The sequence below is a fragment of the Erinaceus europaeus genome, chromosome 7, assembly GCF_950295315.1.
Source record: "Erinaceus europaeus chromosome 7, mEriEur2.1, whole genome shotgun sequence".
NCBI lineage: Eukaryota > Metazoa > Chordata > Mammalia > Eulipotyphla > Erinaceidae > Erinaceus > Erinaceus europaeus.
The window spans coordinates 25,902,562-25,918,955 of record NC_080168.1 but is presented as its reverse complement, the minus strand read 5'-3'; the positions used below and the strand labels follow the sequence as shown (position 1 = coordinate 25,918,955).

General features: G+C 38.1%; 1 protein-coding gene across 7 annotated transcripts in view; it reads left to right on the top strand.

Moving 5' to 3' along the window:
• Window positions 1-14,716, top strand: part of PIKFYVE (phosphoinositide kinase, FYVE-type zinc finger containing) — a 112,254-nt gene extending 97,538 nt beyond the window's left edge. For all 7 annotated transcript variants that reach the window (XM_007520174.3, XM_016186893.2, XM_016186890.2 and 4 more), the window contains 7 exons: window positions 1,000-1,059; window positions 3,405-3,581; window positions 4,965-5,068; window positions 7,979-8,107; window positions 9,436-9,697; window positions 10,009-10,083; window positions 11,353-14,716. In XM_007520174.3, coding sequence (XP_007520236.1) covers window positions 1,000-1,059; window positions 3,405-3,581; window positions 4,965-5,068; window positions 7,979-8,107; window positions 9,436-9,697; window positions 10,009-10,083; window positions 11,353-11,468 — 923 coding nt within the window. In that variant the 3' untranslated portion in view covers window positions 11,469-14,716. The remainder of the gene's footprint in view (window positions 1-999; window positions 1,060-3,404; window positions 3,582-4,964; window positions 5,069-7,978; window positions 8,108-9,435; window positions 9,698-10,008; window positions 10,084-11,352) is intronic.
• Window positions 14,717-16,394: the final 1,678 nt, after the last annotated feature.

Sequence of the window (16,394 nt, the reverse complement as noted above, 5' to 3'; positions counted from 1 at the left end):
GATCCCAGTTCGAGCCCCCAGCTCCCCACCTGTAGGGGAGTCGCTCCACAGGCGGTGAAGCAGGTCTGCAGGTGTCTGTCTTTCTCTCACCTTCTCTGTCTTCCCCTCCTCTCTCCATTTCTCTCTGTCCTGTCTAACAACAATGACATCAATAACAATAATAACTACAACAACAATAAAAAGACAACAAGGGTAACAAAAGGCAAGATAAATAAAATAAAATAAAATAAAAAACTATTTTCATCTCTCACATATTTATCTCAATATATGATAAAACATTATAAACTATTACAGAAGCATAGTGGCTTACACAGGGAATACTAATCATAAATTGATAAAGAAGCTATGAAAGTAAGACTTTTGATTATGATCATGATGTACTGTACACAGATGTCAAATCATGCTATATACCTACATTTGCATAGTGTTACTTCAATTAAAAAATTATTAGATTTTTTGCATTGTTATATGAAAAACTGAGAAATGTTATGCATGTACAAACTTGTATTTATTGTTGAATGTAAAACATAAATTCCCTAATAAAGAAATTTAAAAAAATTATAAGATTCTAAAAAAGCCATGGAAATTTTTGACTTAAGTCCTGAGGTAAGGTAGGAGAGATAGCACAATAGTTATGCAAAAAGCCTTTCATACCTGAGGCACCAAAGGCCCCAGGTTCAATCCCCAGCACCACCATAAACCAGAGCTGAGCAGTGCTATAGGAAAACAAATAAAAAAACCGAGGCAATGTATCGCTAGCAAGAATCACTGAAATATAAGGGAAATTTATTCTTCAATCTCTGGTATCTTTTTAATTAAAAAAGCCTATCTTTTAAAAGGTACACACATTTTTATTATAGTTTACACAGTTTAATTGTATACTTAATGGTTGTGAGTGACTTGACTAGGGGAAGTTTTTATTGTTGTATCAGGGAAAAAAGACAAAATGAACTGCTAATTATGTAAAACTTTAGCTTACTAATTCTGTTAACCTTTCAGATGAAACAGATGGAGGAGATACGCAAAAGAAACAACTCACAAATCCTCATGTGGAACTTCGTAAGTATGAAACAAAACATTATTCAGTGACAGGAACTGCAACTGGGCAAATCTATGCAAGACATGGAGCATGTTCTGTTTACTAAAATGATTGTTAATGTCTGTGTGCTGGGCTGAGCTTTATTAAGTGTAATTTATAAAGGCGAATTTTCATAGGGGTCTGGAGATAGCTCCAGAGCATACTTTGATGAAATTGGGTGGTATGGCCGTAGGTAAGAGAGCACACTTCGTTATGCGTAGAGACCCAGATTCAAGCTCCTGGTCACCACATGGGAGCGTCATTCAGAGGGAAAGCTTCAGGAGTGCTATCTCACTATCACTGAGTATCTCTCACACTCTGTAGTAGCGGTGTGTTTGAATCAGTTGAGCAGAAGAATCATGTAGGCGTGAAGACCCAGTGGCAATAACACATTATTTATTTTTGTTCTTTTAAATGTTTTTATTATTATTATTATTAATTAAAATTTATTTATTTATTTATTATTGGATAGAAATTGAAATTATAAAACCAGTCAGTGGTATACTGATTTCCCAAATAGTTTTTACATGAAAAATTTTAAATGTTGAAAGTTGAAATCTGCAAAATACACTAAACTTGTATGACAACTGTCAGAAAACTGTATCACAAAATACCCTCTCTATTTTGTCTTTATTTATTTGAGGGATAGAGACAGCTAGATATTGTGAAGGGCGGGGGTGATAGAGAAGGACAGAGAGACACCTGCAGCCCTGCTTCACCACTCGTGAAGCTTTTCCCCTGCAGGTGGGGGCCAGGGGCTTGAACCTGAGTCCTTGTGCACTATGATGTGAGCACTTAACCAGGTGCGCTACCACATGCCCTCCCCCTTTTTTTTTTTTTAATGAGAGAGGTTCAGAGAGGAAGACACACAGAGAGAATGACCAGAGCACTGTTCAACTCTGGTTTATGGTGGTGCTGAGGATTGAACCTGGGACTTCAGAGACTCAAGCATGAAAGTCTTTTGCATGACCATTATGCTGTCTTCCTAGCTATAAAAAAATTTTTAAAAGAGAAGAAAAAAAGAAATTTGATCTAAAACTTTAACTGAAATTATAAGTGAATGTACTACAAATCGAGATACAATAATTTAACTTATAATATTTGAATAATTTCTTCTTTTTAATTTTTTTATATTTATTTATTTTTCCTTTTTGTTGCCCTTGTTGTTTTAACATTGTTGTGGTTATTGATGTTGTTGTTGTTGGATAGGACAGAGAGAAATGGAGAGAGATGGGGGAGAGAAAGACAGACACTTGCAGACCTGCTTCACCGCTTGTGAAGCAACTCCCTTGCAGGTGGGGATCCAGGGCTCAAACTGGGATCTTTATGCTGGTCCTTGCAAAGCACTACATGTGCTTAACCTGTTGTGCTACTGCCCGACTCCCTCATTTATTTATTAATGAGAAAGACAAGAGGAGAGAGAGAAAGAACCAGCTATCACTTTGGTACATGTGCTGCCTGGGATTGAACTTGGGATCTCATGCTGAGAATCCAGTGCTTTATCCACTGCGCCACCTTCCAGATCACTGAATAGTTTCTTATTGTATAATTCAGAGCCACAAAATTTAAGCTGTGTATCTGTAGGGACCAGCAAAGTATCATTCATAACAATATGTATAGAAAATTTTGATTTGTAAATGTCCAGTGTTGCAAGCATGGTAACTACAGTAGACATTGATAGCTTACCTGGAAAATTACTTGCTTTGTCTTGCATATGATCCAGGCTTAAACCTATCCTCCACTCTGGGGGAAGCTTTAATGCTATAGTATATCTTTCTCTCTCTCCCTCTGCCTCTCTGCCTCTTGTTTCTATTTTTTTCTATCTGAAAATAGTTGGTCTGGAATGGTGAAGCTCTGGCAGTGATGAAAGGAAGGGAGAAAGGAAGGAGGGAGAGAGGGAAAAAAATAAAATAACCAAAATAAAATTAGAAATCGTTCTTTAGTTTCTCTCTCTCTCTTTTTAAAATATGTGTAAAGGTAGCTATACGTTGCTCACTAATCCTCTCTAAATATGACTTTTGGAGTTGTGGGATTAGCAGCACTGACATCTCATACAAATTCTTCTGTAAAGAAAAGCAAATGCTGTGGCCCAGGAGGTGGCTCAGTGGATAAAGCACTGGACTCTCGAGCATGAGGTCCTGACCGAGTTCAATCCCTGGCAGCACATGTAACAGAGTGTTGTCTGGTTCTTTCTCTCTCCTATATTTCTCATAAATAAATAAATGAAATATTGAAAAAGAAAAGAAAAGAAAATGCTTGCATCTGCCAGGAGCAGTAATGGACAGTAATTTATCAAAGTCTTTTCCCCATACATTTCTGCCTATAGAATTTTCTGATGCCAACGCCAAGTTTTACTGTCGGCTGTACTATGCAGGAGAGTTTCATAAGATGCGGGAGGTGATTCTGGGCAGCAGTGAAGAAGATTTCATCCGTTCCCTTTCCCACTCATCACCCTGGCAGGCTCGAGGGGGCAAGTCAGGAGCAGTCTTCTATGCCACTGAAGGTCATTTGCTCTTATATCTACTCATAAAGTAATCTTTATCTCTTCCCTTTGGATAATAATATAAATCACTTGAGCTGCCAATTGGTAAATAAATTATTTTTCTTTTCTGTTTTATGTTTATAAGAAATTAGGAGTATTTCAAAGAATATGCATGCATATATGTTATGTGTAATGAATGAGAGACAGACATGGATTAGATCCTGAGTTTTCACTTGTCCTGAGTTTTCCAAATATAACAGAGAACTTCTAGAAAACATTAAAGGGCTCCCCAAGAACTGAAAAGCAAGGTGAATATGGAAATATCTAACTTTGAAATAGAAAGTTGATCTATAAAGCTACATTGTAGACAGTTGTGACCTTAAATAATTCACATTCCATTCCACCTTCTGCAACCCACAAGGACCCTGGGTCCATACTCCCAGAGGGATAGAGAATGGGGAGGGGGTGGGATATGGAGACCGGGTGGTGGGAATTGTGTGGAGTTGTATCCCTCCTTTCCTATGGTTTTGATAATGTCTCCTTTCTTAAATAAAAAAAAGAAAACTTAAAAAATTTAAAAAATTATTTATATATTTATTGGATAGACAGAGAAGTTGAGATGGCAGGGGGAAATAGAGAAGGAGAGAGACAGAGAGATACCTGCAGCAGTGTTTCACCACTTGTGAAGCTTTCCCCTTGCAGGTGGGGCCTGCATTTCAACCAGGTAAACCACTGCCTGGCCCCTCACATTCCATCCTCTATACTGACTGACTGAAAATTACTGGAGAAGGGACTTTCATAACTAGCCTGCTGGATTATGAACAAAATAATTTATAAAGTTGTATTTAATATATATATATATATTAATATTTGTTCCCTTTTGTTGCCCTTGTTGTTTTATTGCTATAGTTATTATTGTTGTTGCTATTAATGTCATTGTTGCCAGATAGGACAGAGAGAAATGGAGAGAGGACAGATAGGGGGAGAGAAAGACAGACACCTGCAGACCTGCTTCACCGCCTGTGAAGCGCCTCCCCTGCAGGTGAGGAGCCAGGGGCTCGAACCGGGATTCTTACATGGTTCTTGTGCTTTGCAGCAGTTTGCGCTTAACCTGCTGCGCTACTGCCCAACTCCCACGTTGTATTTACTATTAAGAAATAATTAACTTCTGGCATAGGTGTAGTCAGAGGTTTCTTGACTATATATAAGCCAGCAAAAACTGTCAAGCTCTTTAATTACTTGAGAACTGTGATTAGAACAAAATTTGTTCTGTGACTGGAATAGCAGAAAAACTCCCTTTAAAATCCTGAAGCAAACAGTCAATTTAGATCCTTAGAATAATTTCTTACAGATTACCTTGTATGAATTTTGGTTGAGTAAACCTTTGAAATATCTGTCTTTTAGATGACCGATTCATCTTGAAGCAAATGCCCCGTCTAGAAGTTCAGTCTTTTCTGGACTTTGCACCACATTACTTCAATTATATTACAAATGCTGCTCAACAAAAGGTAGAAACCCTAAGTCTCGTTTGATAATGGAATTTTCTGCCTTTTTTTTTTTTTTTTTTCCCTTTTCACATTCTGAGAGTTAAGGATAATGGCTTTTTTTTTTTAAAGTGGTAAGGTAGGAACAGGACATGCCTAGCTCTCTCTGTTTACTGCAGCGCTATAATGCAGGGCTCTCCAAGTCTCCTGCCCTTCCTCCCTTGGTGAGGGAGGAAGTTAAATTTATTTAGTTTATCTGTAAGAGTCAATTAAAAGCATTGAGACTGGATGAAAAGTATCTGTACATTTAATAATTTGTTACTATTTTGCTAAAATAAACATGTGAGATACGTGTTGAAAAAGAAATGCATGAATCCCATGGGAGAAAGGGAGGAAGCACATAGCCAGGTTTCCCCGCTGACAATGACATTGAGGAATCACGTAGATGTTTTTCTTTAATTTACGGTTTAATACATGTTATAGGGCAAATTATAAGTTATAGTAAAGTTTTGAATTTAAACAACTTTGGGGCAGTATTAAAGAGATACATACACACAATCGTTTTATTGGTGGCTTGATGGCTTACAATCCAGTTGTTGGCACATGGGTACAGTTTCTCACTTCTCTGTGATAGATGTCTGCAAAACACTCTCACCCTAGGTCTATTAGGTCTATTATCAGGGTACTCTGCAACTCTCCTTTTTCCCTCAGTCCTTTGATTTGCTGCAGTGCACCATAGCCGATCTGAGACTCACTTTGTGTTTTCCCTCTCTGGCCCTGCGTCTTAAGTTCCACCCATAAGTGTGATCATCCAATATTTGTCCTTGGCCTCTTTGGCTTATTTCACTTAACATGACTCCTTCTAGTTCCGTCCTAGGTGTGGCAAAGGAGATGACTTCAGCATTTTTTTTTCACAGCTGACTAGTATTCCATTGTGTGTATATATACCACAAATTTCTTAGCCACTCACCTGTCTTTGTGCATCTGGGTTGCTTCCAAGTTTGGGCTTTTACAAATTGTGCTGCTTTGAACATAGGTATACATAGATATCTTTGGATAAGTGTTTTTGCTTCCTTTGGATGAACCTCCAGGAGAGAAATTGATGGCTCATTAAGGCATGTCCATTTCTAGTGCTGTAAAGAACCTACAGACTATTTTCCGTAGGGGGTGGGGTCCGTGTGCATTCCCACCACTAGCGTCAAAGGGTTCTTTTGCCCCACATCTTCTCCAACACTTATTGTTTCTGTCCTTTCTTTTCATAACCATTATGCTATCTACCCGTTTCTGTCCTTTCTAATGTATGACATTTTCACCGGTGTAACATGGCATCTCAATGTGGTCTTTATTTGCATTTCTCTGATAATCAGTGACTAGGAGTAATTTTTCATATGTCTGTTGGCCTTCTGCATCTCACCTTTGATGGAGATTTTGTCCATGTCCTCTTTTTAAAAAATATTTATTTATTTATTTATTCCCTTGTTTACTATTGTTGTTGGATAGGACAGAGAGAAATCAAGAGAGGAGGAAAAGACAGAGAGGGGGAGAGAAAGATAGACACCTGCAGACCTGCTTCACCTTCACTGTAAAGCGACTTCCCTGCAAGTGAGGAGCCGGGGGCTCGAACCAGGATCCTTATGCCAGTCCTTGCGCTTTGCGCCACGTGTGCTTAACCCACTGCGCTACCGTCCGACTCCCCCCCTTTTTTTTTCTTTAACTATTATTTTTATTTACTTTGGCATTTACTTATTTACTGTTATTTGTTAATTGATCTGAAAGAGACAGGGAGAAATTAAGAAGGGAGGAGGATAAAGAGAGGGAACGAGACAGAGACACCTGCAGCACCGCTTCACTGCTTGAGAAGCTTTCCCCCTGCAGATGAGGACTAGGGGCTTGAACCTGGGTCTTTGCACATTATAACATGTGCATTCAACCAGGTGCACCACTACCCAGCCTGCTCTGTGGCCTCTTTCTGTTTCACAGTGTGTGTGTGTGTGTGTATGTATGTACACACGTACGTATGTGTGTGTGGTTTTCTGAGTCTAGGATTGGTCTTTTATCTGCTGTATGGCATATAACTATATAACTATCTTTTTCCATTCTGCAGGGTGTCTTTCTGCCCTGGCAGTGGTTTGCTTTGCTATGCAGCAGCTTTTTAGTTTGATGTCGTCCCATTAGTTAATTTTGTTTCTGTTTTCCTTGCTGTTGGACTCAAGTCTTCAAAGATATTTCTAAAACAGATCATGAAGTGTTCTGTCAATGTTTCTTCTTTATGTATTTGATGAATTTTGGGTCTAATGTCCATGTCTTTCTGTACATTCAACCCAATTTCCCCACACAGTTTATTGAAGAGTCTCCTTTCTTCATTTAATGTTTTGAGCCTCCTTGTCAAATTTAGTTAGGGGTCTGTTATTCTTATTTGCATAGCTGCTGTACTTCTAAAATTTATGAGTAAGAGTTTTTCTTTTTACCTCCAGGGTTATTGCTGGGGCTTAGTCCCTGCACTACAAATCTACAGCTCCTGGAGGCTAATTTTTTCCCCTTTTGTTGCCCTTGTTATTTATCATTATTGTTGTTGTTATTGCTGTCATTGTTGTTGGATAGGACAGAGAGAGATTGGGAGACAGAGGGGAAAGAAAGATAGACACTTGCAAACCTGCTTCACCGCTTGTGAAGCGAACCCCCTGGAAGTGGGGAGCTGGGGTCTCGAACAGGGATCTTTATGCCGGTCCTTGCGCTTTGTGCCATGTGTGTTGTTTAACCCGCTACGCTACAGCCCAGCCCCCGGGTAAGAGTTTCTTTCCTAATTCTCTGCCATTTCATATTCCTAGAAATCATGTTAGGATATTACATGATTAATCCAGTTACTAGTAAAAGTTATAAATTAAGTTTTTTTTTTTTTCCTGTAATACATCATTTTCATCTTCTGTTGATTAGCGGCCCACTGCATTGGCTAAAATTCTTGGAGTTTATAGAATTGGTTATAAGAACTCTCAAAATAACACCGAGAAGAAGTTAGATCTCCTTGTCATGGAAAATCTTTTCTATGGGAGGAAGATGGCACAGGTAAGGATACTACTATGCTTTACAAAAGCATTTAGTTATTAGAATCCTTTGTATTTCTGAATAAGAGTAACATTTCTTAAAATATTTTATTTATTTTATTTTTGAGAGATGCAGACAGAGAGAGACACAGAGAGAAACACCAGAACACTGCTCAGCTCTGGTTTATGTTGGTGTGGGGGATTAAACCTGGGACTTGGAGCCTCAGGCATGAGAGCCTGTTTGCATAACCATTATGCTATCTCCCCCACCCAGAGAGTAACATTTTATTTAATAGCATTACAGTGTTTATTATGCCAGCTTTAGCTTTTGACTCCTTTACTCTGTGGGTAAGGAAAATTGTGAACTGCTGGTCTTGAGATTTTACCTATCCAATATTTTAGGAATCTAAAATTATAGAAAAAGAAGGCAAATCTATCTTTGTCTTCTCAATTTTAAATATGGAAAAGGTTGTGGCCCAGAGCAGTTAAGTATTTCTGAAAGTTAACCAGTTTATAACTGGTTAACTCAGATAGTAGAAAGGCTAGAATATAACTCAGATTAGTAGAAAGGCTAGAATAATACTCTTCAGATTACTAGTCCTTGAAATGTTTCCAGCTTATGGGGGTATTAGGAGCTTGTACTGGGCTGGTTCACTGCCTCCTTCATTGATAAGGTGTATGTGTGTTTAATGTTATCACTGATTTGCATTCTAACGCTTATTCCTATTGTATCATGAACCAGATAGACTAGCATTGATCTGTAGAATATAAATCAGACTTCACTGGTCTAGAACTCAGGCTCCCTGACCTTTTAAATGTTTTGCTTTTTCTGCTGCCCCAAATCACTACTGTTCCATAACTAATTGCATAATTTTAGTATGAAAAGTTTAAATTTATTAAGACTTTTTATATTTAATTTGAAAGATAGAAAGAAACCAGAACACTGTTCAGCCTGGCTTACGTTGGTGCTGAAGATTGAATTTGGGACCTGAGAGCCTCAGCTTTTTATTTTTTATTTTACATTTTACTTTTTTTTTATTTTAATGAGAGAGGTACTTTCTTTTTAAACTGGCTTGTATTACAACAATACACTTTTGGAATTACTTGCTAATGTTTCTTGAAGTTGATTAATGTGATCATTGTACTTCTGAAATGTTCCATTAATGAAGTAAGTATGAATTTCATGTGTAATCATAAAATGTGTATTATACTATCGTAACGTATGCATCCAGTGATTTTAAAGTACATGCAGTGCTGTTGACAACGAAATCTTTCTACCTTTCGAGCTTTACTACATTCATCATCTATAGCAACTCATACATAAATGACAAAGCATTTTCTGTCTACTAGGTTTTTGATTTGAAAGGTTCCCTTCGGAATCGAAATGTTAAAACTGATACTGGGAAGGAGAGTTGTGATGTTGTCCTGCTGGATGAGAATCTCTTAAAGATGGTTCGAGATAACCCTCTCTACATCCGTTCTCATTCCAAAGCTGTTCTGAGAGCTTCAATCTGTAGTGACTCCCATTTCCTCTCCAGCCACCTCATCATAGATTATTCTCTGCTGGTTGGACGAGATGACACCAGTAACGAGCTGGTAGTTGGAATCATAGGTAAGTCAGTGATTTGAAGATGAAAACCTGGTCTAATCATCACTAACTAAATATTTTCATTGCTTTTAGATTCTATGGCCTTCTAATCAGTAATTTTATTTTTATGATCTTTTGTTAAAAAAACAAAACAAAAACCAAAAAACTACTCAAAAAGTCCTTTATACATGAAGCCCTGTGAGGTTTTTGTATTTAAAGGATTAACATGTGAAAAGTTCTTAGGAAATCATCTGTCATATTGCAGTAGTAGTAATTACGAGGGTCACTTGCTTATGTTTATTAATAAAGGCTCAATGCTAATCCCCCCTCAACAGATTATATTAGAACATTCACATGGGACAAAAAACTCGAGATGGTTGTGAAGTCAACAGGAATTTTAGGAGGACAAGGTAAGCTTCAAACTGAATTTTCCTTCAGTTTGCTTTTTGAATTCTCCTTTCTTTATAGTTAACATTTAATGAATGGTACTTTTGAGGTCTGAGGAGATAGAATAAAATTTATACAAAAAAATTTTCCTGCCTGAAGCTCTGAAGTCTCAGGTTCAGTCCATGACACCACCATAAGCCAAAACTGAGCAGTGTTCTGGGTAAAACAAAAAACAAGCAGGTGCTTTTTAAAAACGTTTATTTATTTTTAACTTCATAGGGCAGAGAGAAATTGAGAAAAGAAGGAAGATGAGAGAGAGAGAGCCTATAGTACTGTTTCACTTGTGAAGCTTCCCTCCTACAGGTGGGGCCCGGGGGCTTGAACCTGGGTCCTTGCGCATGACAAAATGTGTGCGCTCAACCAGGTGTGCCCAACCCCATAATGAGTGTGTGTGTATATATATATATATTTTAGTTCTAAAAAAAATGAGTGATTATCCCTCTCTAGTTTAGTCATATTTTTTTTAAAAAAATGGCAATAGTGAAGGTAATTGCTTATATAAGGAAACAATGGTCAGAGTTTCTCTGAATGGAAAGTGAAAAAAGATGGCCAGAGGTTCTGAATAAGAGATTGTTTATTTATTTGTTTGTTTGTTTGCTTGTTTATTTTTGTTATTGGATAGAGAGAAATTGAGAGGAGTGGGGGAAATAGAGAGACAAGAGACAGAGTGACACTTGCAGCCCTACTTCACCATTCCAAAAGCTTTCCCCCTGCAGGTGGGGACCAGGGACTTGACCTGGATCCTTGCACGCTGTAATGTGTTTGCTTAACCAGATGTGCTACCGCCCAGCCCTAAGAGACTGTCTTTAATTGACACTTGGTAACTTCTCAACTCTGAGTACTGCCAGTCCCATTTGTGCTTGCAGATGTATTTCACCTGTATGCAAGAGCTAGACTTTTAAAATAGAAACTTCTGCCAGGTAGGATTTGCCCCATATTGCATGGCACAGTAAGCACTCCTTCCTTTCTGAGGCTACTCTAGTGTATGTTTTTTTGTTTTTTTGTTTGTTTTTACCAGAGCACTGCTCAGCTCTGGTTTATGGTATGGGGCATTTAACATGGGACTTTGCAGCCTCAGGCATGGGAGTCTTTTTAGCCATTATGCTATCCACCCCCGCCCCTATTGTATATTTCTTTATGGCATTTTTCACAAAAGAAGATAGTCATTGAAGTCATTTACCTTACAGTTATGTAACTGCTTTCTTTCCCCCTCCTTTCTCTCATAATCTTAGGTAAAATGCCAACTGTGGTCTCACCAGAGTTGTATAGGACTAGATTTTGTGAAGCCATGGACAAGTACTTCCTAATGGTACCAGACCACTGGACTGGTTTGGGTCTGAATTGCTGAAATGAAGCACACATGTTAAAATGGACCATGAAGGAAATGGGGACTAGAACAAAGGACCAAAAATGAGATACTTTTTTTTTTTCATCATAATGACCACTTTACACAAAGGCCCCTCCAGTTCTGCAGCTGTGTAGACCATCATAATTGATGGGTTAAAACTCTGTGAATTTGCACTTTGGTTTCTGCAATCCCTACAAATTAGCCATCTGTATGTCTGGGATGTTGTATAAACTATTTTTCGCTTAAGCTTAAATAATAGACGCATTTCAAAGGACTAAGGCCAGAAGTAGAGTGAAAAGTTGGTAATCATATTTGCCAATAGTTTTGTTTAAGCAGCAGCAGCAACAAAAAAAAGTCTCATAAATCGTGACTCTCCTCATATCACATTTGGCACATTCATTACTTGGGAATTTATAGAGTTGGTGAATTTGTTTTGTAACAAATTAATGTAACACTTTAATGTTGCCTATTATCTGAATTTCTGAAACCTTAAAATTCTGAACTATTTGCTTAATGGCCAGTCTATTTGACAGAGTCCTTCTGTTTTTTAACTTAAATTGAAAGTGCTGTCAAATTATGTATCTTCCCCTGTTTTTTTTCTAGTATGTCTTGTGTATTCAGGTCATGCTTTACTTCTCTGTGGGTGACAAGCGGCTAGAGCCATTAGCTAATAAGCTTTTTCATGAAACTATTTTTCAAGCTTGTTTACAGTTTGTGCAATCAGTGTGCTGAACTGCAACTTAGCTGTAATTGCTGTATTTTAGGGATTTTTACCGCACATCCCCCCCCCACACACACATACTTTAAGGGAAACACAAGTAAGTCTATAATGACAAAATCCTAAAAGGATATTTATTAATAAAGGATTTTTTATTTCAGTGTAAAAAAAAAAAAAGGAAATTAGACCCAATTCTAGAAATCAGATGAAAGAGAGGCACTTGCTTATTTTTCTGTGGAAGTAAAGTATATTTTTTTCCATATAACCAACCAGCAACTTAAGTGATGTATATAATTAAGAAATTTTCAGTGTGGCCATCTGTTTTGAATTTTAGGTCAGTTCTATTGAGAAACCGTACGATAACTAGAGGAATGTTTCTCTTAATAGAGTTGTGTTTAAAAAGTGGTCAGAAGTACAGCACTAGCAAAGTAAGCCCCAGTTTAGTGCCTCTTGGCTTCTCTTTATAACAAGGATATTTTGGGGATTTATAGTTTCAGAATAACCACTCATAACACACATCTGTTGAAACTTTCCCATAATAAGAAAACTGTGGATACGTTTTAATTTCAGAGACACTTTTAAGAACATAAAATGGGAAGGTTGGGAAGGTTTGCATTAGAGATAAAGCACTAGTTTGTTGCATATTAGAAAGCTGGTTTGGGACTGGAGAGATAGCATAATGATGATGCAAAGAACCTTCAGTGCCTGAGACTTCAGGGCCCCAGGTTCAGTCCCCAGCACTACCATAAGCCAGAGTTGAGCAGTGCTCTGTTAAGAACAGAAAAGAATAGAAAAGAAAGCTGGTTTGTTTAGAACTAGAAGCAGATTGACTAAGCACTTCCCACTAATCTGATAAGTTTTTTTTTTTTTTTCTTTAAAGAAAGCACACGGACTGCCTCTTTAAAAACATACAATAACTTCTGTGACTCGTTTTGATATCAGACTAGTATGGGGGTGAAAGACATGTGGAACATTATTAACTTATGTGCACAGGAGTGGTGAATTTGACAACTCATTTTGAATTCATATGCTGTGCTCTTTCTCTGTTCGTTTAATTCCACTTCGGTTTATTTATCCTGTTTCTTGCGCCTTAGTCATGAATACTGCCGTAGAGGATGTCTGCCCTAGGCTGTAAGCAGGCTCTCTCTTTAGTCTCATTACCGTGCCTAGCACTTGAGTGTTCCATTGGAATAGCTCACAAGAAAGCATGTGGATCTTGTTTTCCTTGCCTATGACTTGAAGAAAGTATTTGCTGCCTGTTAGGTAAATTTGTGTGTTTTAAGAAAAAATTCCAGTATAATATACTGTGAAACAATAGTGGCTGCCTGGCAAAGATAATCTGTCCTTTCAAACTTGTCTTAATGAAGGGGACATAGAAAATTTATTTGTGTTGAGTGGTAGACTCATTTTCCCTACTCCTTGCTGCCCTACTAGTTTAGACCACTACCAGATATACAAAGTATGTCAGATAGTGTGCTACTCAGTGTGAAGCATTGAATGACTGTGTTTACCTATTTGACTTCCTTTCTGAGACCGAAGAACATTCATGCTCAAAAGTTAGGAATGAGGAAAAAAAAAAAAACTAAATACTTCTCTCCTTAGACTACAATATGAATCCTGAGAATAATCAATAACACAATAATAAAATTATGTAGACATGTTTTATTGTAGACAAGTCTTATTTATAAACGTGAAGCTTTTTGATGCCATGAAAACTATTAGACTATAAAAAAAAGGATTTACTTTCATCCTACCCAAACCTGAAAACAAGATAAATAAATAAGGGGAATTAACAGTCGTCGTCCTTTTGTAGTCCATGGAATATTTTAAACTTAGAGATAGTCAGAATTTCCTACAAGATGTTCAACTTCAAAAGCTTTCCGTATTCCTGCAGTGAGTGGTTGTCTAGCTTTTACTGGGTACTGTAAGTAATAGTGTTGTATTGGTTTCCATGGCATCAGTTTCTCCTTGGCACCTTTCCAGATAGCAGTGCACTTAGATAGACTGCCAAGGAAAATAATCTACCTGTAGGAAGTTTACTTGGCTAGCTGACTGAAAATGGTCATGGATGAGCCTGATGGTGAAACAACTCAGACTATATTCCTTTCTATTATCTCAAGTGTTAATATACTGACTCAACGCAGTATTCAAACCATCTCGTGCAATGCTCCTTTTTTGTTTGTTTGTTTTTGTAACATGGGTGCAGTGTACTATAGAAAAATAAAAATTATAATCATGGGCAGTTTTGTTAATACTGCTATGTTGATTTTGTAAAAAAAAAAAAAAGTGTATATTGTGTCTTTGAGACAGGTTAAATTTTAACTAGAAATGTGGCACTGTAAATTGATGACCTCTACGTTTAATATGAAAACTTTAACTGACAATATTGAAAATACTGAATGTATCATATTGTATATATTTTCTCTACTTTGGTTCTAGCTGTTTTATATAACTGACATGTTTATTTAAAAGATAACTGCTCTGACGTTTTGGAGACTCACAGTGTAAATAAAGAAAACTTAACAATGAACTGAGAATCTGCTCTACGTAGGTTTGAATCTGTTGGAGGGAATGTTCAAGAAGGGGAGGTATGGGGGCTGGGCCGGTGTCACACCTGGTTGAGTGCACAATGCTCAAGGACCCGGGTTTGAGCCCCCAGTCCCCACCTGCAAGGTGAAAGCTTTGCAAGTGGTAAAGTAGTGCTGCAGGTGTCTCTCTGTTTCTCTCCCTCTATCACTCCCTTCCCTCTTGATTTCTGGCTGTCTCTATCCAATAAATAAAGATAATAAAAAAAAAGAAAAAGAAAAAGAAAGAGAGGTGTAAAAACTCCTGCCTCATTACTTTCTGCTCCCTCTCTTCCCATCTGTTTTCACTGGAGGATTTAAGTTTCCACTTGTAAATAATTGTCACTAAGTTCTGTATCAGCCCCTATATTTCTTTGTCATGAGACTTGGTTATCAACACTATTGATCCTATCTTTATTTTGGATAGAGACAGAGAAATTGAGAGGAAAAAAGGGAGGTAAAGAGGGAGAGAAAGAGAGGAGAGAGAGGAGTGCACTGTTTCACCACTTGTGAAGCTTTTCCCTTACATGTGGTGACCAGGGGCTTCAACCTGAGTCTTTGCACACTATATGCCACCACCTGGCCTCTGATTCAACCCTTTATGCCCAAAAGAGCTCTGCATAGGTGGATGTACCCAGCTTACGCGAGCCTATTGGGTGGACTAATGCAACAGAAAGACTCATTTTGAATGGTACTTAATGGATCCAATCAGGTTTTTTTTCTCCCTTTGGCCATTTTGACTTCTAGGGGAGACAGTGAGAACAAGCACTGTGTGGATAACTGATAAGTAGAGGGAGAAATGGAATAAAAAGAAGCTGAATCTTGGGTGTACTAGACTTAGTTGAGTAAGTAGTAAGAGAGAATTTCTTCCCTAGGGGATGGCTAGAAGTTCATGTCTCTAGTACTTTGAATTCCTACTCTCTGAAGAACATGAGTGACTTTTCTTACTCTCTCAGATGTCCAAGTAGATTCTAGCGTATATTAATAATGAATGCCCATCAGTTGACCCAGGCATGGCTCCAGGTCCTTTCAGCCTGCAAGTCTAACATTTAGTAATAATTAGATAACATCTAATCATTCTATGAGTTTTATTAATTTAATTTTTTACATACATATATTTAAGTATTTATAAAATGGAAACACTGGTTGATCCATACTCTCAGCCAGTCTCTCTCTTTCCCTAGTGGGGCAGGGATCTGGGGAGGTGGGGCCCCAGGACACATTGGTGGGTCGTCTGCCCTGGAAAGTCCATTTGGCATCATGGTAGCATCTGGAACCTGGTAGCTGAAAAAGAGTTAAGATAGAAAGCAGAGCAAGTTGTTGACTAATCATGAACCTAAAGGTAAGGATATTGCAGGTGAAGGTTTGGGGTCTCCATTTTGGAAAAAGCTAGTAGGTCTATCCTAGGTACATTCCAAGCGTCCCATGACCCAACCAGTTCTTGCCTTCGCCTAACATCCAATATTCAGGTGTCTGGGGGGATGGTGTCACAGTTGGGAAAAGGACCAGAAAGCCACATCAGGGAAGAGAGTAGCTCTCAAACATGGGAAAGCACATAAATGTTGTTAACTGTAAGCCCCATAGATCTGATCTGGGGCCCATAGTCAGCACAGGAGCCTATGCAACCTCTGCATCCCTGTAGCT